Source organism: Eulemur rufifrons, chromosome 5 (genome assembly GCF_041146395.1).
Source record: "Eulemur rufifrons isolate Redbay chromosome 5, OSU_ERuf_1, whole genome shotgun sequence".
NCBI classification, from domain to species: domain Eukaryota; kingdom Metazoa; phylum Chordata; class Mammalia; order Primates; family Lemuridae; genus Eulemur; species Eulemur rufifrons.
Window position 1 is genome coordinate 16,639,891 of NC_090987.1, and position 24,976 is coordinate 16,664,866.

Below are 24,976 nucleotides of genomic sequence, written 5' to 3' on the forward strand. Positions count from 1 at the left end.
TCTATATACTTTAAAATTTTATATAGGGTAGCCCAGAACTGATGGTGGTACCCAGCATACTGCAGGGGTACCAAATAACTGTTAAAATAAATTTCAAACAAAAATCAAGCACAGATTGGATCTAAACAAATTCTTTTCCACGTAAGACAGTGACCCTAAACTTGGAGACCACCAGCTTCAGAATGATGATAAGGTATCCTTGAATCCCCATATACACAGCCAGCATTATCAATAGACTAAATATTGGCCGGGCGCGGTGGCTCACGCCTGTAATCCTAGCACTCTGGGAGGCCGAGGTGGGCGGATCGTTTGAGCTCAGGAGTTCGAGACCAGCCTGAGCAAGAGTGAGACCCCATCTCTACTAAAAATAGAAAGAAATTATATGGACAGCTAAAAATATATATAGAAAAAATTAGCCGGGCATGGTGGTGCATGCCTGTAGTCCCAGCTACTCGGGAGGCTGAGACAGGAGGATTGCTTGAGCTCAGGAGTTTGAGGTTGCTGTGAGCTAGGCTGACGCCATGGCACTCACTCTAGCCTGGGCAACAAAGTGAGACTCTGTCTCAAAAAAAAAAAAAAAAAAATAGACTAAATAAACCATATGCTTCTCAAACATAAGGACAACTATTTCTCAAATGTAAATAGATGATGATGTGATTAACGAAATCCAAATAAGTTCAAAAATGGTATGATTAATAAAATTTAAATACATTCAAAGGTGATGTTGAATTCATAATCTGTCTATCATTAAATATTTTCTCAATAAGTATACAACTACTATAGTATGAATGAGTCCTTGAAAGTGTCAGCATTATAAAAAGATTCTCATGCCAAAAAAGGGTGAGCATCACCAGCCTAGGGGTCTATAATAAACTCTCCAGATGAGGTTTGATGTATCAGGGTTCCAGTGCCTCAGTAGCTACATACATAGGTGACCTCTTTACTTCTTTTCACAGTGATAAGTATCAAAAATGCTTGTATGGTATTAAGTTTTACTGATGTGCATAAGAAGAATGGATTTACATGCGGAGTAATAAATTTTCAATAATAGAAGGAAAATAAACAAATATATACACACATACTAAAATCCATACAAAAATATATTAATTTAATTAATCGGGTCTCTTCCATTGATCTACTAATCTACACAGTGTATACTGAAATGTCCCCTTAGCATGAATTGGCTATAATAATTATCAGCTAAATAAGCCCACAGGGCTGCTTTGAATTTGCTTTCCCATTTCCTCCACTTTTTAAAGAGCTCCAAGTTCATTAGCCAGTGGTTCTTCTTAAACAACAACAACAAGTAGAGAAGGAAGAATGGATATGAACTCATCAGCAACTCTAAGGCAGGTTAATTGCCTGGTCTTCCTTGAATTTGGGAATCTTCTTAAACTCACTTTGCTTCTTGAAGAATAACTGGGCCAAGATATGGTCTGCTGTGGCCTGTAGATAATCGTCCATGTCAAGGGTTTGCAGCTGTCAGTATAAACAAAAGAAGATATGTCAGCATCAAACTATTCAGATTCCTGCAGAGATCGCGACAGCTATCAAAGCATTTTGTAGTTCTGCAAGGTCCCTGGCTGTCTAACTTTACACAGCTATAAACTCCTGCACTTGGTCACCTTTGGTGCCAGTCTTCCCTTGCCATAGGGAGCTCACCTTTTCAACTCTGAGCAGTAAGCATAGTCTGATGGCTAGAAGGGGTGAGGCATCTGAAGCTTTCTTTAGAAGGGACATCTGTCCTATTGGGAGGTCATTCTCTTTGATGAGAGAGCTGGACTGTCTTGCTGTGAGCAGGGACAAAAGGGCTTCTCAGAGCTCATGCCCAGAAGGACACAATGAGGCAGACCTTGCTGACAAGTAATTGGTCCCAGTGCTCCCCAGCAGTCTGCCTCTCCATTTCTGCATTTGTGTGGGTGTGGGTGTGTGTCTGTCTCTCTCGCTGTTTCTCTCTGTGTCTATGTGTGTGTTTCTGTGAATATGTCTCTGAATCTCGCTTGTCTCTATGTATTTGTATGTGTTTGTCTCTATGCATGCCTGTCCTTGTGTGTGTGTGTGTCTGTGTTCATCTCTATGTATGTCTGTCCCTGTGTGTGTCTATCTTTCTGTCTCCCTCTGTGTATAGGAGTGTGTGTGTATGTGTGTGTCTGCGTATATCCTTCTATTTGTGTGTGTCTGTGTTGTTTCTCTCTTTCTCTGTGTGTGTCACTCTCTTTCTCTGTGTGTGTCACTCTCTTTGTATGTCTGTTTCTGTGTATCTTTCTCTTTATTTCTGTGTATGTCTCTGTGTGCGTGTGTGAGTCTCTCTGTGTGTATCTCTCTCTGTATCTATCTCTGTGTGCCTGTCTCTCCATATGTGTGTGGCTCTCTTTGTGTTTCCCTCTGGGTATATGTTTCCCTCTCTCTTTCTACCTCTCTCTCCATCCTCCCTCCCTCCTCTTTCCCTTCATACTCCTTATGCAAAACATATCCCCATTAGAAACACTTTCCATCACCCACTCTGATGAGGTAATGGGCTAGCTTCCATCAAGGTGCATATCCTGGGGGAAAGGGGGTGGACAGGAGTAAAACAAATTCCTTCTCTCCAAAATTTAGGTTCATTTCTTTCTTCCCTGTTGTGAAGCACTCCTTAAATTGTTTCTTTTCCATGGAATAGAAACTTCATATTTCTATTCCCTTTTTAAAAGATTTGTATTCTTTAATTTGGGGCTTGTATTTAATGTTTTTCAAGTATCATTTTTATCCTTCTTTCATATTTTAAGTTTTAATTTGTTGGTATTAGCCTTTCATATCACATTAAATCTTATTTATCTCCCATATTTATTTTAATTCTTAACTTTTTACTTTTGTAATATTTTACACTTATATAAAATTTTTATTCTATACATTTTTAAGTCTCTTTTCTTATTCTTAATTTTTTAAACTCTAACTTGCTATTTTTAATTTGGTTTTTCCTTCTTTTCCTATTTATATTTGATGTGATCTGGTTTTGCTTTATGCTGGCTATGGAGAATGGTGACCAAGGCAGTGGCAGTAGCAATGAGACCCACACCTAAAGTAGGGGTCACTGGAATCCTTCCCTCCCACAACAACATAGACGACCAAGTTTTGATTCTACCTCTTTCTCACATAACTCTTCACACACCTCACACCAAATATGCCCAGGGAGGTTTTGAGACCCAGGTGCTAGAATGTGCCAGTCTCCTGGGAAATGAGCATCACCAGGCAGGACCTGGCCCCCTTTTGGGCTTTGGCCCTGTTGATGATACTGCAGAATTCATGCTGTGCTCCACCCTGGAGACCTTGTTGGGATTCCTTGCAGGAAGAACCACAGCCAAAAGAAATGCTTCTCTGTTTCTGGACTTGCCCCAGGGTTGCCTAATCAGACCATTATACTTCTTGCCCACTCTCAGAAGGTAACCTAGTCCTAAGGATTTTTAAAAATCTAAATCCCACAATTTATCTCTGTTACCCAAATCCATTATTTCACCTAATTAAGGAGCCCTGAGGTGAATTTTTAAAAGCAAATAATTATTCAATGCAGTGAATAAGTCCTCTTGTTTTGTATACACAGATCATCATATATTAGATTTGCTTAGAATAGACAATGATGAGAAGAAATGTTACTTCACTACTCCTAAAGTGTTTTTTCATATTTAAAAAATAAAACCCTCCATTTCTGTCTTTCTCTCTCTGACCCCACCACCCGCTAGGACATTTGGAAAGAACTGGGCATGCTGCTTCAGCTCCTCCCTCATTCTATTTAATAGCTGGTAGCCCTCCAAAGAGCATGCTCCATTACTTTATGCTATAAGGTGTACAAGGACCTGCCTCAACATGGGGAGGCCTATCCAATTCTGGGGACCAATATTAAGAAACCCATTTGCCCACAGAATCAGTCACATTTTCTAATATTTTTTTGTAATAAAAGTGATTTCATGGATCTCTATATGCTAATTCTTTTACCTTTTTTCTCAGTTCATAATTTGGGGAATTAAGAGGGAATGTGATATATTGGATCCCTCTATAAACAAATGAAAAGACTATTTGATTCTCCTCTTCACACCTTGGTATATCCAGTTCATTCATTCATTTAACACACATTTACTGAGGGCCCCCTTTGGTCCAGACACATTGCTTAGCAGAATATTGTGCAGATCATTGACACTCAGCAATCTCTCTTAAACTAGTTTATTCTTACCTGGTCCCCAGTGCTGAAGGCAAGGATGAAAAGCAAATCCTCATCACATGTGCTCTTAATGTAATGCTGGGTTCCAATGGGGAAAAATACCACATCTCCAATGTGAATGTTAAACTCTATGGCACCTTGAGTACTGGTAATGCCCACCTAAAGTGGGGAGGGAAGGAGGGAACACTATATTTAAGTTAAGCAAATAAAATCAAATATTTATTAGGAACAAGTATTAATAGTGAAGAACAGATGAATAAAAGCACATGGTTATACAGGAACCTCTTAATAAGGGTAAAGAGTGGAAGATAGCAGCCATCCATCACATAAAATCTCCTGTGTCAGAGACGTAGCCCCACAAAAATCAAAAGATAATCTATTTAATTAAATGTTCCTTAAAATATATTAGCGAGTTCAATATGCAGAACATCATGAAAAAAGGCATCAATCACCATGTTCTAATTAAGGGTTACAAATGATGTTTCCTAACACATTAAGCAGAGGATTTACGTTTCAATGTTTTACTACCACCATGCTTTCCTTTCTACTTGCTTAGAAAAGTCAGCCTTCTAGGAGAACCACATCCTAACAGTCTTCTTTAAGAGGGTTGAAGACTAAATTTGCGGCTGGGTACAGTGGTTCATGCCTGTAATCCCAGCACTTGGGGAAGCCAAGGCAGATCAGCCTGAGCAACATAGTGAGACTCCATCTCTACTAAAAAAAAAAAAAAAAAAATTAGCCAGGAGTGGTGGCATGTGCCTGTAGTCCCACCTACTCCAGAGGCTGAGGTGGGAGGATGGCTTGAGCCCAGGAGTTTGAGGTTACAGTGAGCTATGCTTGTGCCACTGCACTTCATCCTGGGTGACAGAACAAGACCTGTCTCTAACAAAAAAAAAGACTAAATTTGTACACAAATGCACACATACAAGCACAACAAAAATAAAGTCTAATCTTTGAAATATAATTTGTGAAAGATTACAATTCCCTTTTCCAATTTATTAAAGCCTTCACCTCTAAAAACATAAAACAAAATCTTTGTTATGGATGACACATGAGTAAATTTCAGTCTGGTTTTGGTTCTTTCTTTCAAGATTGAGAAAGGTATAGGTTAGAGAAGCTCATTCCACTTGTATATAATACTGTTGATTTCCTTAGGGACCCCATGAAAGTCTGGAAGAACCATAGTCAAATCATTACAGTAACACTACACAGCTTGGCTTTGCTTATGGTACCTATATGATTGATCACACAAACCAGGCTCGCTGGAGAGCCAAAGTGTGTGCTATCAATAATTTCACCAAGACAGTAAGTATGTATCAGGAGTACCCTGGACAAACTGGAATATATGGCCCCCTTACTGATGCTCCACACCTCCCCAGCTACCCCCACATATATTACACTGAGAGGCAAACAGTTATTTCACACTCCCCCAAAAGGCAGCAACTTCCACTATGCATTACTGGAGGATGCAAAACACTGAAAACCTATGCAAGTGTCACAGACTCTCCATCATAAGTGATAACATCTTTAGCACTTCTGAAAGATTCTTAGCTTCTTCTTCTGTACATTTTGAATTGTTCTGTCTCATTAAACTTGGAAACTATCTAGCAGGGTCTGCATGGTATCCTCTGTAGAAACTGTGCCCAGAAAACCATTAGGACTGAGTCCTTTAATGTTACTAACAACTCAACCATAACAAAGAATTAACTCCCATTTGCTTCTGTCTGCATTAAAAAAGAAACTTCAAAAAAATCTGATTTGAGAAATTACCTCTCCACATCCACTTAACACATATCCCATTTCGTTTGCATTAAAATGAAAATGTGGCTGTCGTAATCCATTGTTATAAATTCTGAGTGTACTCAAAGTGAGGGCATTTTGATGCTTAAAAATAAGAAAAAGAAAAAAGAAATCCAGTCATTTAGTCAACATCCTACTCAACAACTTAATAATTCATATAATCACAATAATAACTATTTACTAACAATAATATTTATTCAGCCCTCACTGAGGACATTCAATTCTCTATATGTTTTACATTTCCTATGTCACTTATTCCTCATAACAATCTTAGAAAGTTGGTAGTATTATTCTCCCCCACTTACAGATGATGGAATTACAATCTAAATTGGTTGAGGAATTTGCCTAGGGTCACACAGCTAAAAAGCGGCAGAACTGGGATTTGAACTCAGGGAATCTGACACCACAACTACGTAATACAGCCAGTTGAGCATTTAGAACAAATGAAAAGAGAATTCTCACAAGCATCCAGTCTTTTCATTAATATAATTATCCATGCCAGAGAAATTAAGTTCCTAAATCCACATAGAAGCTTCAATTAACAGCTTACATCAATCAAATCAACCAGTGTTTGACTAGACATTTCCTTTTCCTTTTGTCCAAAAGAAGCCTTAATTCAATCTAAATCTCATATGTCATCCATCTTAATGCTCATCAAAACAATTTTCTCAATTACCTGATTCAGGAATTCACTAAAAATTTTTTCATTATTGTTTAGTTCACTTCCATTTTTCCAATATTGTGCTTGTTGTATTACTCCTCCTGGAAATTGAAATTCTTTTGAACCTGCGTCAAATGAAGTTTAAGAAACAAAATAAGATTAAATACTTCAAAATGGTATTTCAATGATAGCCATATTTAGTCTGAGTAAAGTGTATAGCTCTTCAATATTCACAGAAAATGTATGTAGTGGGAATTGCTGATACAAGATTATTTGAGCCCCCAAGATAGTAACCTGACATAGAAAGACATTATTTTATCTTCTAAGCTCTCTTGAAATTTCTAACATAGAGTGTCCATGTTAGAATAAACTGCTCAACTTAGGGGACCTGGCTAGAAAACCTGAGAGTCATCCTAAATACCAATCTCCACTTACCCTTCAAACCAGTTAACTGTCAAGTCCTGTCTGCCCTGCCTCTTTAAAGTCTTTGCTTCACACCAATTCTCTCCCTCTCACAACTGCCGTACTTCAGGCCACCATTGTCCCCTACTTGAAGGACTGCTAGAGCCCCCTGACTCATCTCCTTGCCTCCCATCTGTCCCCTTCTAATCTACTCTCTACAGTTCAGCCAGAGTGGTCATCACTTCAAAAAGCAAAACAAATTGTGTCACTCTCTTGTTTAAAACCCCTCAGTTGCTCCTCTTTTCAATCAACATATAATACAAACCCATTAACATGGCTTTCAAAACATGCATGATTGAATACCTCCTCTGGCATCAGCCTCTTCTCGTGCAGCAACCCCCAACCCCAACACACACCTCCCAGGCTTTGAAATCCTTTGTCACATTCTCTTTTGCCACCAGGCCTTTTCTTACATTGCCTACTCTGTTGAGAAATGTGTTTTTTTCAAATTTCCCTCAACTGTGGCCCACCATAAAAAACACGTCAATCAAATATATGATCATATATTGTCATACATAAAAACACTTCACTAAAAAGGCTTCACAATATAACACACTATACCTTTAAGGTCAAAAAAGTATCTCCACACAAGGCTGTCTGGAGACTGCACATAACTAGCATTCATAACCAGTTCTGCCAAGTTGGGAGGAAGATTGACCCCCTGATCCTCTTCTTGCTTATGAAATGTTCTAATGAAATCAATTCCACCTTCAGGCTGAAACAAATAAGAAACCACATAAGATATCTGTGAAACATTCTACAAATTTTAATAATAGAAGGGTGGGTAGCTGAGGATACGGAAGCATTAGCACCAGTGTGGTTTTCAGTGCTCCAGTCAGAAGAGCTGACCTTGATCAGCCTAAGGCTTGTGAAATTTATGAAAATCTCCAAAGTTTTCAATATATTTTGATTTTAAATTTTGAGGGTTTTTTTAATACTCCTGCAAAAATACACATTAGTTCCCATGCTTACCAATACTATCCCTAATGACTCATTTCTCCTACTTCTCCCTACAGCACTAGAATAAAGTCCCATACAAGGCAGCTCTCAAAAAATTACAATGTAAATTCTAAGTTTATCACAGAACTCCCTCCAGTTGCCAGTCATGAGCCAGCACCAACTCTCCCCACTCATTTGCACTGTCAGCATCCACACCTGACCCTCTGTGACCAGCATTAGCAGTGGTTCCCCCAGTGATAACACAAATATTTGGAGAGATCAGAAGTAGTGATTCTTTGGGAAAAGTGTGGGATCCTCTGCATGAGATTAAGAAAATATGATTACATTATCTGTAGCAAACTTCTCCCCACAGAAAGAAGGGATGAGTTTATGACTTTTCAGGGATATAACTTATAGCAACTTTTCCATTAATTATATCATACTCTTTCTGCCAATACATTATGGTTTCCTATGGAAGACCTTCATAAAGGAAGATAAAAAACAACTCAATTTCAGCAAGCTTTTGTCTTAAGTAGGAACACAAGATACACTTTTGCGTCCATTATTCAACTGTCATCATACCTATTAGCCAATTTCCTCCACATGCGTGCTGGCTGTTGCCCTAGAAACACAAATACTCACGTACCTTTTGTGCCTATGTAACCTTCACGGTGATATTTGTTTTCAGAAATGGTACATACCTTAAGTGACCTGGAAGCAATGTCCTCAGGTGTAGAAAAAAATACATCATCAATATCCAGGGTCTGAAGTTCATCATGCGTAGAAAAGAAGAGCAAGAAAAAGCAGTCTTCATTGCCCACATTCTTTATCCAGTGTAGTGTATTTTGAGGGAAGAAGATCACTTGGCCAGCTGTAACATTGTAAGTGGTAACCACTTCACCACCATCATCGACCACCCCAATCCATGCTGTCCCCTGAAACATAAACAGAAAAGCACATCCAACATCACTTTGGAGCAATGTTTATGAACATTTTTTACTACCTTCCTTCTAAGGGTGTTTTTAGACTCTTTTTTTGCTATTATCACACTATGAAATTTTAATACCATATTCTGTAGATTGGTATACTGTATACATATGCTGCTTAGGTATTATATAGATATCTATTATTTATACATAAAAAGAGTAAAATTTTTTGTCCCTCCCCTCCAAGAACTAACTTTTGCCCCCTTTGTGGGAAATATCACCCTTCATTGAGACTCCATGTTTTAGAGTTTGAAAAGATTGAAACCATGTGTAGAGGATATATGTATGATCACAAGGGATGATATAGGTATGCATGTTTGCACATGTACATGTTTGTGTGTAAGTATGCATACAGATGTGTGTATGCTTTCCAGATAAGAACATTTCTGTAGAAAACTTTAATAATGATAGCTAACACAGTGCTTTTGCTATGTGTCAGGTATTTATCCAAGCACTTTACCTGATTCAGCTCAATTAATCCTTACATCAACTCTACGGAGCATAGTACTATTCTTATTCCCATTTGACAGAAGAGAAAACTGAGTTTTGAGAGAATATATGATTTTCCCAAGGTTATTCAGCTAGTCAAAGGCAAAGCTTAGATGTGGACTTAAGTAGTCTGGCTCCAAAGTCTACACTTTTTATCCCTACTGCACTTTGATTCTACTTATATAAAATTATATTTTCTCTCATTCTCTAATCTGTTCCTCAATATTACCCTGTGAGGTAGACAGAGAGGATAGCATTCTTTCTATTTTACCAGAGACTCATGGTCACATAGCAGAGCAGCCACAAGGGTGGATGAAAATGAAGTCTTTGTTTTGTCTACACAGACAACATATATAACTAGAATCCAAATGGGTATTCAAGATACAGGGGAAAGGTGACCCTCTAAAGAGCTCTCTCCTCATCCACGTGCAGGGAACAGCAGAAATATGTATCTGTTACTATCAGGGCACCAACTATTCCAGACGCAGAGCAGAGACAGGACAGTGGCTGATGACACCCTCACTGTGAAACTGAGTACACCAGCCACATCACCCACCCTGCTCCTCTCAGGGCTCCTTCCAAGGCTTTCATGAAGACATGGGGAAGCAGAAGCAATCTCCATAGGTGAGTGCAGTGGGGGGTCCTGACTGTACATTCTGTCACTTGGTCCCTTACCCTGATTGTGAGAGTCAGTGATCCCACAACTTTCTTAGGATCTAGAGAATGTCCAACTCTATACAGTCCACATTCAGAAGCTCACCTTAGGAACTCTCTTTGGCTGCCAGAACAGCCTCCTCAGGCTGAGCTGGACCCCAGGGCCTGTTTTCTACTGGAGCATGCTCCAGACCAATTACCCTAGCTTGGAGTTTGTTTTTAGGGCCCTCCCTCCAGGAAAGTCCACTTAGCTGACTTTTCTTTCTTCTACTTACTGCTCTGCCACTGTTCGTGGCCAAGGCCACGAAAATTAATCTTTTAGAGATTGTTCTCTTTTACAAATTTTGTATATATGGGAAAAGACAAGAAGTCAGAAAACGTGAACTTTTTCCCAGTCCAGCCAACAACTGTGTTTATCTTTAAACTGTAGTTTAAAATCATCTTATCTCTCTGAGCCTCTGTTCTCTCATAAGAAATAAGAAGGGTTTTATCTCATATAAATGAAACTCTAATCTTTATTCCTGCTGTAAATTCTAAAATTGAATGAATTGTCCAAGTATAAAAAAAAGATGGCTTTATTAACAACAACAAAAATGCCACATAAAATTGGCTGCACATCTATTAAGTATATCACCAGGGTAAGAGCAAACTCACAAAGTTCTGTGAGGGCTTAGTCGCTACTGCTTCTCTGGTGTCTGGAATACAGAAAGAGATCAATAAATTTTTGGAATTAATGAATTACTTGAAATTCAAGTAAGTACACTCATTTCACCTCCACCTATCTATTTCACTTGACTTCAAGTACATTCTGAAAAGTCTGAACCGCAAAAGGGCATCCAATTGGCCTGATCTTAGAGACACCGGGCTGAACATCAGCGAACTAGTTTGTTATTCTGGTTGCTGCTTTCTTCCTTAGAGGAAAGCTACCATTTCTTTGATCATTAGATCAGAGCTGCCAGTTTTAGCTTTGGCTCAGAGGACTAAACAGTGATCTTACTTTAACAATGGTGTATGAAAAATGATTTCATACTGAAGAAAGAAGTTCAAAGTGATGCCAAAAATAATTAAAACAAACAGGCTAATGCTTCAAGGAACAGCAAACTAATCTGACTGAATATATAGCCAAAGCCTAAATGTTTGTCTATCACTTACTTAAGTAGGATTTATAACAACTAAAATAATACCCTGAAGACATACAACCTAGAGGCTTAAGAGCAGAGTGTGGGCAAACTGGTTGTACCTGTACAAGATAGCCATGTTCGTTGGCATTGAAGTGCCAATGAGGGGCCCGGAGGCCATTGCTTTTTATCCTTAGGGTCCCCAGAGTCATCTGTGATCTCTGACTGTTCAAGCTGGTGCCAAAGGCCTCTTCTTCAGCGCTGAGATAGTCTTTGACATTGTTCCTGTACCTGGCCCACTGGATTGTACCACCAGCGAACTCAAACACCTAAAAAATCATGAACAGGCAACCATCAGCATAGAGGCTATCTTCTAAGGAGTGTGAAGCCACCATGGCCTATACAGTAAGAAAGAGGTAAAATGGACAAAGCAAGGTGAATTTTGGAGTCCCAGAAAGGAAGATGAAGAAGTCTGCAAGAGTCCAGGAATGACAATAATGGTACATGCAGTGCTATTTAATATCAATCTAAATCTTGTTAGACATAAAAAAAAACACCTAGGTTGGCAAAAGAATACAGGGATTTCCATTTGTCCACTTGTAATTCTCTGCTCTAGTCAGACATAGAACTATCTACTGAAGAAAATTTCTGCCTGAGGCCAACATCAACCCAGCTCCCCTCTCTTCTCTGTCCCTCACCTCCCTTCATCCTGCAGGCTCACAGCTGATTCCTTCCAATAGAGGACAAAGCTTAGTAAATATGCAATGGAAAGGTGGTTTTGAATCACGGTTTAGAATAATTCTTTTTCCTAATATGTGTGGTTCATACCTTGGAATTAGGTAAGTGATTAAGAAACTGGAATTTTGGATCAACAGCTTTTTGCACCATGGGAACTTCTGTTTGCAGAGGCCAGGCTTCAGGTGTGAAATGAATGTCTGAATGAGGCTGAGAGTTGTTAACATAAACCAAGGAAAGAATCAGTACTCCTACTGCTGTGGTAATGGTGCAGGCCAGGAGACACAGCAGGAAAATGCTCACCAATGACCACTGCCTCTTCTTTTCCTAGGAGAAATTATAAAATCATCATTCTCTACTTACAATACACTAGAAATATTACCTCCTTTCTCAATTTCTTAAATTTTTCTTTATAGTACCTTCAACTAAAATTGACTCACAAACATAGTGAATCTATTTTTAAAATCATACTTAAAATTTATTTGATGTTGAATCAGAAAATAATTAGAGCAGGAAGTACTACTTTTCTTAACAAGATAGCTGGTGAAGAGTCTTTCTTGAGCTCTGTGTTTAGGCTCCTGAGAGGAACTACTCTCAAGATATAAACACAAAAATTTTACACTTGAAATACTCCTAAAAGATTCTAGTTCAACCACTATGTCCCATTTTCTTAATGAGGAAACTGAGGCCCAGAGAGGAGCAATGACTTGTGGAAAGCCACACTGTTATCTATAATTGTAGGTCCTCCTGATTCTGTGTGCTATGTCCACCAAACCACAGTGCTACCACTGCATATAATTTCAGTATTATTATTATTTTTTTTTTTTAGAGCTAGAGTCTTCCTATGTTGTTGCCTTGGCTGGTCTCAAATTCCTGGATTCAAGTGGTTCTCCTACCTCAGCCTCCTGAGTAACTGGAATACAGGTGTGTACCACCATGCCCAGCCTGATCATTAAAATTTGAATTAATACTTATGGTCCAGTGCTCTTAAAGGAAAGCTTACATTTATAAATAATCTAAGGTCATATTTATGCTAAAAAAAAAAGAAAAAGATAGTATATAACTTTTTATATGTCAAAGAGCATTGCTTTATTAGACATTATTATTTCTTCCTTAATCACTGGTCTTGATTAGTGCTTCTCAAATTTTTTTTGCCACATCCACATTAAGAAATAAATTCCCTTTACAACACACATATATACATGAACACACAAGTACATACATACACACTATTGAAATAAAAGTTTCACAAAACAACACTTGTTTGTTACTTTTTTGATTTTTAAATGCCAATTCCAACCCACCACATTGACTTTATGACGAGTGGATTACAACCTGGATTTAAAAAACCCATACCTGGATCCTTTTAAATAGAAGAAAAGAAAAATCATTATTCTGCTTCCCAAAATTGACAGAGAAAGAAAACATTATAATAAAGAGGGAGAGTGAAAAACCAGCTGAACAAAAAAATAAAAATAAAACTTTCCCCCTTTAACTTGTCTGATGTTTACTGATGAATATAAAGACACTGCTTTTAGAAGGTCCCAATTAAGAGGGAAACATTTTATCTAGTGATAATAACCGTTAAGTCAAAAGCACTCACTGATAATGTGAGCAACAATTCAAAGAAAGCTGGGCCATTAAAGAGCTAAAGGAGGTGGAAGTTTACAATTTATGAGAGAGAAGGCAAATCAGGAAATATTCAGAGTAGGAGATGCTACCTTTCTGAAAAGGGTCACTTAAGGAGAGCTGGTCTAAAGAGGGATTCTGTCCTGAGCTCTGCATAAAGGTCTTGGGGAGAACTAAATCTCAAGATGTAAATCCCCACCTTACCATTCTGGAGATAATGTTCATCTTCTCCATAGACAAATCCTTCTGTGGTGCATCTTCATGCATTTCAAATGCTGAGTTGTCCATTGGCAGAAAGAAACAAGCAATTCACTGAAAAAGAAGGGAGAAGAGAAAGAAATATCCCCAATAAGAATGAGAATTCTTAAGAGAGCACTTATATAGAGCTGAAAGTCAAGGAAATGAAATAAGGAAGCTGAGTCTTAAATTATAATCTTGGAGTTTAAAGAAAAAAATCCTTGAAAGAATTGCCAAATGAGACCAATAAAACACTTCTTTTGGTCAACAACTCTTTGCCCAATGATGACGTATATACAGATAATAACAACTAACATTTATTTCCTTCTCTATGTGTCAGGTACTGTGCTAAGGTGTTTTACAAACATTATGTGATTTCATTCTTACAGTAACTCTATCAGGGGCAATGATTATTCCCATTTTGCTGATTAGGAAACTGAGGTGTAGAGAGGTGTGGTAACTGCCCAAAATCACAGAACCAGTTTTAGTGTTGGAGCAAAACACCCTTTATGATAAAATTCTTCTGTGACATTGGTTCAAATTGGCGTCTGATGGTTGGTACTTAGTCCAGTAAAAATTTTTTGTACCCAAATCATTCTTGCCTCTAAATAGTGTGATTTTCCTAATGGCTTGTGGAATAATCTTGTTGCCTAAAAGTTAAATCTTCATGTAAAATTCATTTTGCATCATTTTTCCTGGTGATAACTAATGGCTGAGTAATCTAAAAACTGCTACTATAATCCACAGAACAGTCATCTGCCCTTCCTTCCTTCCCACCTTCCAATCTTTATTCCTTCAATAAACACTGTGGAATGCCTACTATACCCCAGGCTGCAGCCCACTCCTGTACATTAAGAGAACTTTGTGTAGCTCATAATCTAGTAGGAGAAACAGAAAAGAAAGAAAATTACAACAACAAAATGTGCTAAGTGTTACAAAAGAAGTGTGTGCAGGTCCTGTAAGGATACAGAAGAGCATGGTTGTGTCTGACTGAGAAGGTAAGAGGAGGCAAATCTTCACTGAAATTGTAATTTTGAGCTGAGCCTTCAAGTCCCACCACAGCCTCACTAGGTAGGCATACTTAATCAATTACATTCTAGTCCTATTTCTGGCTTGTCTATAAGCAGCTTAGAAGGGACCATGTGGTAAGAATATAGACCCAAGCTGGGAGTCAAGCAGACTAGGCTCCAAAAGGCTGCAGGTTAATCTATACTCAAGTGATAGAGAGTTGACCCTGGGGCTTTCCCACCACATTTGATCAAATGTAAGATGCATAATTTTCTACATTTTAACATCTCTGAAAATGGGATGTATTTTAAAATGAGTGGTCTTTTAGGATCAATGAAACATAGTATGGCCACTTTTCTTTGGTCTTATCAGACAATAGTACTATATGAATCTTCAAAGCAAGTTTTACACAATTTCATCTTTTGTTGTTCTTCTTTCTTGGAAATGTAAAAACATAGCCACCTGTCACCATTATTATCTGGGTGCTGTGCTTAGCATTTATTTAAATGGCAAGACAAATCATCCATTAAACTACAATAAAACTCACTGAAGTACTGAATCAAAGAATGCCGCAGCTAGATAAGATCCTTTTGATCTTTGCAGATAAGAAAACGAAGCCGGCTGGGCGCGGTGGCTCACGCCTGTAATCCTAGCACTCTGGGAGGCCGAGGCGGGTGGATCGCTCGAGGTCAGGAGTTCAAGACCAGCCTGAGCAAGAGTGAGACCCTGTCTCTACTAAAAATAGAAAGAAATTATATGGACAACTAAAATATATATATACAAAAAAAAAATTAGCCGGGCATGGTGGTGCATGCCTGTAGTCCCAGCTACTCGGGAGGCTGAGGCAGTAGGATCGCTTAAGCCCAGGAGTTTGAGGTTGCTGTGAGCTAGGCTGACACCACGGCACTCACTCAAGCCCGGGCAACAGAGTGAGACTCTGTCTCAAAAAAAAAAAAAAAAAAGAAAGAAAACGAAGCCACAAAGAGGCTATATTATTTTTTCCAAGGTAACAGAGTAAGTCATGGGCAGAGCCAAAAACAAAAGCCCAGCTCTCCCACTGTCAGCCAGCGCTTTCCCTACAACTGCAGGAGAACTTCATGGTTGATAGACACCTTGAATTCATAAAACAGATATTATTCCTCCTAGTAATTCAAAGTAATACATCCTTACCCATTCCTTTAAACAACTTATAGAATTGTCCTTATTTTACAAATTAGAAAATTAGAGTAAAAACAGCTCTTTATATTCAGCCAATAGTAGAATTCTAACTAAAATCCGGATTTTCTTACTGACATTCCAAAGAACTTATTATCTGACCATATCTAAGGACCACAAAGCTGTGGCGGTATATCCCTTGTCCTTTAATCCCTTCATCTTTAATATGATTTAAACCATGGTCACTTTAATTTCTAAAATGGGGGGTGTGGGGAGGAGGGTAAGAATCCTTAATATCTATATAACCAATCAGATATCCACCAAAAATCTATTTTTTTAATGAAGGAAACAGAAAATTATCATCAGAATAATTGATGCAGGCAAAATCCCTTGATGGGTGCTAAAATTACTGGTTGAAAGGTTAAACTGAAAACAGAATATCTGAATATTCTTAAAGTATCTCTCTAAAATGTTTCATAATGGCAAAGAGAAGAATAGTGATTTCACAGTGGAGAATCCTGGCAGACCCCGTTTTAGCCAAGTGACCAAGGTTAACATCACCCATAATACACAATGACATCACATACCCCCTGATATGACACGCTGAGCAGGGCAGATCACCTCCAGTCTATGGATAACTTCAATCCACTCATAAGAAAACATCAAACAAACCCAAACTGAGTGACATTTTACAAAATTACTGAAAAGTAATTACTGACTCTCAAAAAGTGACAAGGTCATAAAAAGCAGACTGGAACTGTTAGAGATTGGAGGAGACTAAGGAAACATGACAACTAAATTAATCACTTCCTGGAACAGAAAAATGACGGTACGAGGAAAACTAGTAAAATCTGAGAAAGGTCTATAGTTTATAGTATTGTGCCAGGTTTTGAAAATTGTTTTATGGTTATGTGGTTGTTAACATAAGGAGAAGCTGAAAGAAAGGTATTCAGGGAATATCTTTGCAACTCTAAAGTCTAAAATTATCTCAAGGAAGAAAGGGGAAGGAAAGAGAGAGGGAGGAAGGAAAGAAAATCATAAAAAATATCTATGACATCTTCTTCCTCAGCATACTACTGGTCTATATTTCCCACCATCCCTTACAGTTAAGTGTTGCTATATGACTGAGTTTTAGTCAATAGAATATAAACAGTAATGTAGTGTGCAATTTCTAGGGTAAGACTTTAAAAAAAGAAGGTAATCCCTGCCCCCAAATATCCCCCCTTACACTTTTACCAGCTGGATGCAGTGATGCCCTGGAGGGAAGGCATAACCACTAGATGGGAGAAACCTGGTCTCCAAGTCACTGTGTAAAGAAAACCCACTTGCCAAGGAAGAATACCTATCTCAAACTCTTGTATATACAAGCAATAAAGTTCTGTTGTATTGCACCATTATACATTTGGGAGGTCTATTTTTTATCACAAACTATTAATAAAACATATTTATAACCTTTTGAGCCCTTATTTCCCACTAGGGTATGCTGCAAGTTTTATTCTTTGAAATGTTTATCTCCAGCACGAGGGTTAGGCATGCTAAAAATAAATTTGGCAAGTACAAAGAGCTGCTGATTGTAAAATCTATCAAAGGGAAAAACTGGGTATATATTAGGACATGGCTCTTCATTATATAACTTGAGTTTATTTTCCTGGAACACATCCAATCACAAAAGAATATTGTTTTCCTTAGAAAAACTGAGCCAAGTAGATCCTTCTACATGCCATGCTGGTAGTGGAGAAAAGGCAGTGCTACTAAGTTCCAATAAGAAATTTTCAAAAAAAAAACATAAATGCTACACACCTAGCAAAAAAATAAATAAATAAATAACTCACTTAGAATGAAATGGAGAAGCAGATTATTTTAAATTAATATTTTGTTTGATTTTGTCAGTGTAATTACAACAAATGTTTAAGAAAATGGGTTTTAATCAGGGAAAATTGGGCTTGAATTTGGCTTTATCACCTCTTCACGGGAAAATATTTTATCATTTTACCTTATTAACCTTTTTCACATGTAAAATAGAGTTAATAATATTTCCTTCATAGTTCTATGTATGTTAATATGTGCCTGAGAATTCAATAATATAATGAGTCCAAAGTACATACCAGGATGCTTAGAATACAGTAAGTACTTGATGGGTATTAATAATTATTAATACTTACCTAGAATGTATTAAGATGGTATGTATATTCCTGTTTTCAATCCAGAAAAAAAAATTATAAAAATAAGAACATTGTCAAAAAAAAAAGAAAGAAATTTTCCCCATCTCTACACTATATATCTTTTATAATCATTCAGGTGGAAAAGGATAATAAGACAATGTGGGGCAATTCTTTCTGATTACTCCCTTTGAAATGTCTACCGGTAACAGGATTGATCAGTGTTCTCATTATGCAAATGTTTCTTACCTATTGCCCAACTTTCAGATGACTAGGGAGTGTTACAGATATATGAGAATGTACTATATACCAGACACTGTGGAGTTACCAAATCATAAAATATCATAGATCTTTGCCTCAAAGATTTTACAATATAATGATTCATCCTAGCTAACAAATGCACAAGGAAAATTAAAACAGGAAAAAAATGTGATAACTAGATGGGGAAATCACCTTACTGGCCCCACAGATAAACAAGTATTTTAAATATTTTATCACCTTAAAAATCAAGAGGGCCATAAATTTAAATTCCAGATCCGTAAAAGAAAAAGGCTCAATACACATTCCTGCTGCTCTCTCACCTCCCCATTACCCACCCACTCCAGAGACACCCTTGTTCTTAGGAGAACCCCATCCCTGCAGGCATTGGGTGAGTATGGCTTCTAACAGAGGTGTCAGAGAATGTTAGAAAGGATCCCTAAACTTGTGAAGTTTAAAAAAATGAGAATATTCTATTCATTCAGCTCTACTGTATGTAGCAATACAATCCTGGGCTAGTCCTTTAACCTTGCTAAGTCAGTTTCCTCATGTATATAAAATTAAGTCTAGATCAAATGACCCTTAAATCTGTCTAGCTCAACTAACATCTGTAAATTTGTCCAAATAAGCTTTTTTTCCTACACCACACATATTTTTACCCCTATCAGTTGTAATACAGATTCCACACCAGCTTTCCTGATTAGTGTTTCTCAATTTCTTTGAAAATATTCCCCCTGTAACTGTAATATGCAACTTATTCACAGAGGCTAATTCTTATGCCACTTCAAACTTGGCATTGACTACTGAAATAAAAAACTGAGCAGAATCAGCAACATCTGTTGACTCATCAAGAGACAAGAAAAATCACTGAAATCATTTCCCTGCTTTTTTTTTTTTTATTGATGTCATTCTCAATGTCTTCAACTCTTTGAACTAGTCTCCCCAAAAGGCTAACAGTTTTTAAAAAGTTTATTTTCTCTGGACACATTCCTTCAGTTGCTGCAATCAAACACTATTTTGACAACCTACCATCAGTAAACAGATTTCCTTACTTGGCTAACAAATGGGCCACTCAAAACTTAATGTGGTTTCAGCCCCATTTTTAATTTTCATTTTTGTGAAGAAATTCTAGGTGGTATGATTTTAAATTTTCTAATTTGTCTCATTGTTGCTTTTCTGTGAGTTGTTAAATATTTTAATAAATCCTTAGCCTAGTAGGTAAGAGAATTGGGGGCAGAGTCATAATGATTTAAGTCTACATCTGGTTTACAGAATGGAGAAAGGTGCCTCCTAGTGGAAAAAATAAGTTTAACAGTTCCTACAAACAGACCTATGTCTGTTTCTACAAAGTATCTATAAAGACACAGGCAGCTGAGTGGCAACAAGCAGACATAATCAGCTGAAATTCTGACACCACTTACTGGTATGACTCTGTTTACCAGTAATGGCTAACACAGAGACTTATTATATGCCAGGAACTGTGGTAAGCAAGCACTTTACAGGTATTACTTCATTTAATCTTCACAACCATGTGAGAAACCATCAATTCCACTTTAGAAATTGAAGCTCAGAGCTTTACCTTGCCCAAGGTACAGCTAATACGAGAAAGAACAAAGATGACATTTAAATTTTAAAGCTTCCTAAGAAATCTGACTCACACACACTGTGCACACACCTGCACGAATACACACACAAAAAGACATACACAGAACAAGAACTAAAGAAATGTTGGGAACATTTGCTACAGGTTGATCAGTTTTTCTTCCAACACCTTTTTAAAAACCACTTTATTAAAGTATGATTGGCATTTCTTTGCTCATTTTTAATACAATATTGATTCTGCTTTGACTTGGAATAAGTAAACCTGTTTTTGAATAATTTTGTTATTGTCTCCCCTAGGTCTCTCTAAAAAAAATCTGTTGAATACTTGAGTGATTTGAAAGAGTGCTAAATTTTTTTTTTTTTTCAGGAGCACCATCACATTCACTCTTGCCCTGGGTGAGCCACGTCACACATATTCCTCACAGGTATCAGTGCTTCTGGGCTTTCCAAAAGAGACTTTTGTGTTCATTTTTGTTGTCTTATTTTACTTTTATCAAAAAAAAAAAAACCAGGTAAATGGTTCAATAAATTAAGTATTATCTACTACTGCAACCTAAAACAAATGAATAGCCCTCATAATATCACTATAAAAATACTCCAGCCTATATTCTGGGAACTTATTTTACACTAAAACATCATAGGAACCTCACTAAGAGTAGCTCTATGTGTGAACAAAAACAATAGGCCTGCATTCTACCTTTCATTATTATATCAAGAAATCATTAACATACTGCATTATTGCCATGATATCAGGTTTTAAAGACTGGGTACTGGAAAGAAGGAAAACGGTTGGTTTTATTATCTGGGAAAAAAATCCTCTTACTGCAAGCACAAATCACTATAGGGACTAACAAAAAAAATTAATATTCATTTTAGGCTACATCAACAATGCTGATCCCCTTCCTTTTGCCTACAGAACCAAACCCAAAATTCTTAGCGGAGTACACCAAGTGTCTCAGATGAGCCCCCAAGTCAACTTCTCAGCCTCATTCATGCAGAGAACAAATATTTCTGGAGCATTTTACATTACTGATGGACACTATTCTAATTGAGTGAATGAAATAAAGTCCTCAATATTAAATAAAGGGAAAAAAAGGTGTAATGCATCAAAGAGTAATGTCATGGGGAATGGTGGTGGCCAGGGTAGGCCTCTAGTAAAATGACATTTGAGCTGACACTTGAAGTGAGAGATAAATCATGGAGTGAGGAAAAGACTCTGCAGATGGAAGCAGCATTGCAAAGGCCTGGAGGCAGAGGCATCTTTGTAGTATTTGAGAACAGCAAGACCAATGGGGCTGAATCATAGAGCAAATGAAGTGTTAGGAAATGTTCTGGTTTGCAGGGATGAGGGGACTGAGATGTGTTGCCACACCATACAGGGCCTTCTAGGTTATGGTAGAAACTTCACATTTCACTCTGATAGGAAGGCACTGGAAATTGTAAGTGCAACATCATCTGACATGTTTGTAAAGGATTATTCTAGCTGTAAAGAATAGAATGGAGAGGCATTCTGTTGCCTCTAAGGCAACAGAATTCTAAGCCAGAAACAGCCTTATGTCTTATTCCTAGTGTCTCCCCAATTAAATATTACCACTCTAGCAGTTAGCATTTGCTGGGATCACACGTGATAGTCACACCTTTGCTCATTTAACCCTCGAAACAAAACTGCAAGGTAGAGATCAAAAAAGAGAGGGAAAACAAAAAAAGGCTCAGGCAAGGTCAAGTCATTTGTCCACAACAAAGATCTAATAAGTGGTGGAATTGTAAATCTTCCTGATCCTAAAGCCCAGATTTCTTCTGCATACCCTTCTGATTCAAAAATTCTGTAGCAGACCTTTCACCACCCAGGTCTTTGCTCATATTACCCCCTGGCTAGAATAAAACATCTTTTTACCCAATTTCTTTGATGGCAAAACCCAACTTCTGTTCATTTTTCTGTATCAATTCAAGTATCGTCTCCTGAGTGAAATGTTTCTTGATTTTTCCAAGGCCACATAACTGATCCATCTTCTGTGCTTCTAAGTCAGTTGTTCTATCTTCATTTCTCTGAAGCAATACTCACCAGGTTGTAGTACACATTTCTCTATTTATGTATTTCCACGATATATTTCCACATGTATTTCCGTTATGAGTTCCTTGTGATAGAGTCATACCTTATTCATCATCACCTCTCCCCCTCCTACACTCCTTTGCTTCCCACACACATCTAGCACAGTGCCAGGAGTCAAATAAATTCTGGTTGAATAAAATACTGTAATAAATTATTAAAGAATCAAATGTAGAGTCCCCTTATTTTGCTCTACGCATCTTAGACATCTTGTGCCACATAAAACAAACAAAACCCAAAAACATTGAAAGCTGGAAAGCATCCAGTAAAGTTAGAAAATGCTAAATAAAACTTTGCCCAAAGAAATAATTTAGAAAACTAAAAACATTTAGCCTTTGGGATGGAACATTACTTTTGTTGATTTCAATATTAGGGAGACTGAAATATATATAGTCTTAAAAGGCAAAATCAAGAGCAATATGTGGAAGACACACAAATGCAAGTCATGGCTTAACTGAAGCAAGAATATGCTAAAAAAACAAAGCATTCCAATTGCAGGGAATTTTCTATTTCCAGAAATGTTCATATAACAGCTATATGGCTACCCTGATGAAAAGTAATGAAAGGAATGCTTCACACTATCTGATACATTGAGGGTACCATTCATGTAACTCCAGAATACTCCTAGTTCATGAACTACTTTATTTCATGAAGTTATCAAATCCATTAGATTTTGAAAATATTGGCTCATGATTTTTCATGGTTCCTCAATTTTCTAAATGGCCTGACATTTTTGCTACCTTACCTAAATGCCCACATTTCTTGTTTTAGACAGGCTATGCAATGTTGCAAAACAGGGAAAGCAGAAGTGGACAGGAGAGACATATTTACTTTGCCATGTTCTCTCCCACCAAAACCTTCCTAGAACCTGATCAACTTCTGCACCAGTTATCAACCTATAGTCCCTCAACTCCAAATTCACCCTGAAGGGGCTCTCTTGCCACTTTCTGGCAGGTGCACCATCAGTAAGAGGTATGGGTGTGAAGACATCTGGTGGCACTCTACCCCAGCCACACTCCCAGTGTACCCTTCGCCTTAGTAACTTCACAGACTTCACCCAGGCTGGTGATCACCTTGCATGACCCTTCCAAAACAGACACCTCACACTCCAGGCATCCTTCCAGTACTAGTGCCCCTCCCCAAACTCCCTCTACACACCCACACACTCAGTCTCCAGTGTGGCTTTCCTGCATTTGGAGAGTGGCTTCTTGCTTGATAACTGAATAAAGCCCAGCTCTGGTCTGGACAAATCAGTAACGTTCTCTGTCATCCAGTGGGCTACAGCAACCCTTTTTTAGCAAGGTCTATACCCAAATTTTGGCCCCTCTCTCCAGTTTGTCCTTCCTTGGGTACTCTCCCTCAACTCTACGGTACCACAGAATTCTCTTTTATGTTTTATCATCGTATAAAACTTTTTAAATATTAAACTTCCTTTGTTTGAAATCACTGTGTGGTTTGTTTCTAGATTAGACCCAAATTGATACACTTAACCATCAAGCTAGGCTCAAAGAAGCAACACAATGCAAAACCAGTGCTATGGTCTGAATGTGCCCCCCAAACTTCATGTGTTGGAAACTTGATCCCCATTGCAACAGTATTGGGAGGTGAAGGCTGTTGAGAGGTGTTTAAGTCATGAAAGGAATTAGCTTCACTATAAAAGGGCTTGACAAGGCTGGGTGCCTGTAATCCCAGCACTTTGTGAGACCAAGGCAAGAGGATCACTTGAGCCCAGAAGTTCAACACCAGCCTGGGCAACATAGCAAGACCCCGTCCCTATGAAAAACCAAAAAATATAAAAAATTAGCCAGGTGTGGTGGTGCATGCTGATAGTGCCAGCTACTTGGGAGGCTGAGGTAGGAGGTTTGCTTGTGCCTAGGAGTTCGAGGTTACAGTGAGCTATGATCTCACTACTGAACTCCAGCCTGGGCAACAGAATGAGACCCTGTATCTAAAATAAATAAATAAATAAATAAAAATAAAAGGAGTGAACCCTAACGTAAACTATGGACTCTGAATGATTATGATGTGCCAGTGTAGGTTCACCAATTGTTCACCACGCTGGTGGTGGACATTGATGATAGGGGAGGCTGTGCATGTACAGGAGCAGAGGGTATATGGGAAATTGTAACCATAGGACCAACTGAAACTGATTAACCATTGCTTATGCTATTACAGGTGATGCAGAGCCAAAATGGCCCGGGCATGCACAACAGAGAAAAGTCTTACCCTCCTGTTACCACCACCAGCCTGGCAGACTGGCTGAACTGGCAACATTGGGACTGGTTAGTAATACCACAAAAGCTTGACCCACCCCCAGATCAATGAGACAGATTTGAGTGCTGCCTCCTGTCTCCTTGTCAGTTGACTCATAACAAAGCTCTTTCTTTTCTCAAAAGCCAGTGCAACAGTATTGGCTTCTATGCACATCAGGCAGTGAGCCCATTGCTCAGTAACAAAATCTCTGTACGTTCCTCTTAATTTTGCTGTGAACTTAAAACTGCTCTAAAAAACATAAAATTTTTAATTTAAAAAATACAGTTTATCAAAATGTTTTTTAAAAAGAAATGAAAGGGTTTGCAGAACATCACATTAGTAAAGGATGTGGTCACTCTTAGTTTGAACTTACAACCTTCTACAGAGAACCAGGTTTAGAATCATCAATCAAAACTTAAGACCACTATGCAAAATGCAGTTTACTTTTTCCTGATTATGTAAAGTAATATAAGAGTGCTATTATCAAAGAGATAAAACAGAATCAATCACCTAACATTTTTTGAGATAAATT

At 38.0% G+C, this 24,976-nt stretch overlaps 1 protein-coding gene across 1 annotated transcript; it reads right to left on the reverse strand.

Moving 5' to 3' along the window:
• Positions 1 to 1,344: 1,344 nt before the first annotated feature.
• Positions 1,345 to 13,953, reverse strand: LOC138383276 (uncharacterized). The gene is made up of 9 exons (XM_069467974.1): positions 13,870 to 13,953; positions 12,130 to 12,363; positions 11,424 to 11,630; positions 8,756 to 8,989; positions 7,677 to 7,830; positions 6,669 to 6,778; positions 5,963 to 6,076; positions 4,205 to 4,351; positions 1,345 to 1,479 (listed from the first exon to the last, which is right to left on the reverse strand). Exons 1-9 carry the CDS (start codon positions 13,951 to 13,953, stop codon positions 1,345 to 1,347), a joined length of 1,419 nt encoding a protein of 472 aa, XP_069324075.1.
• Positions 13,954 to 24,976: the final 11,023 nt, after the last annotated feature.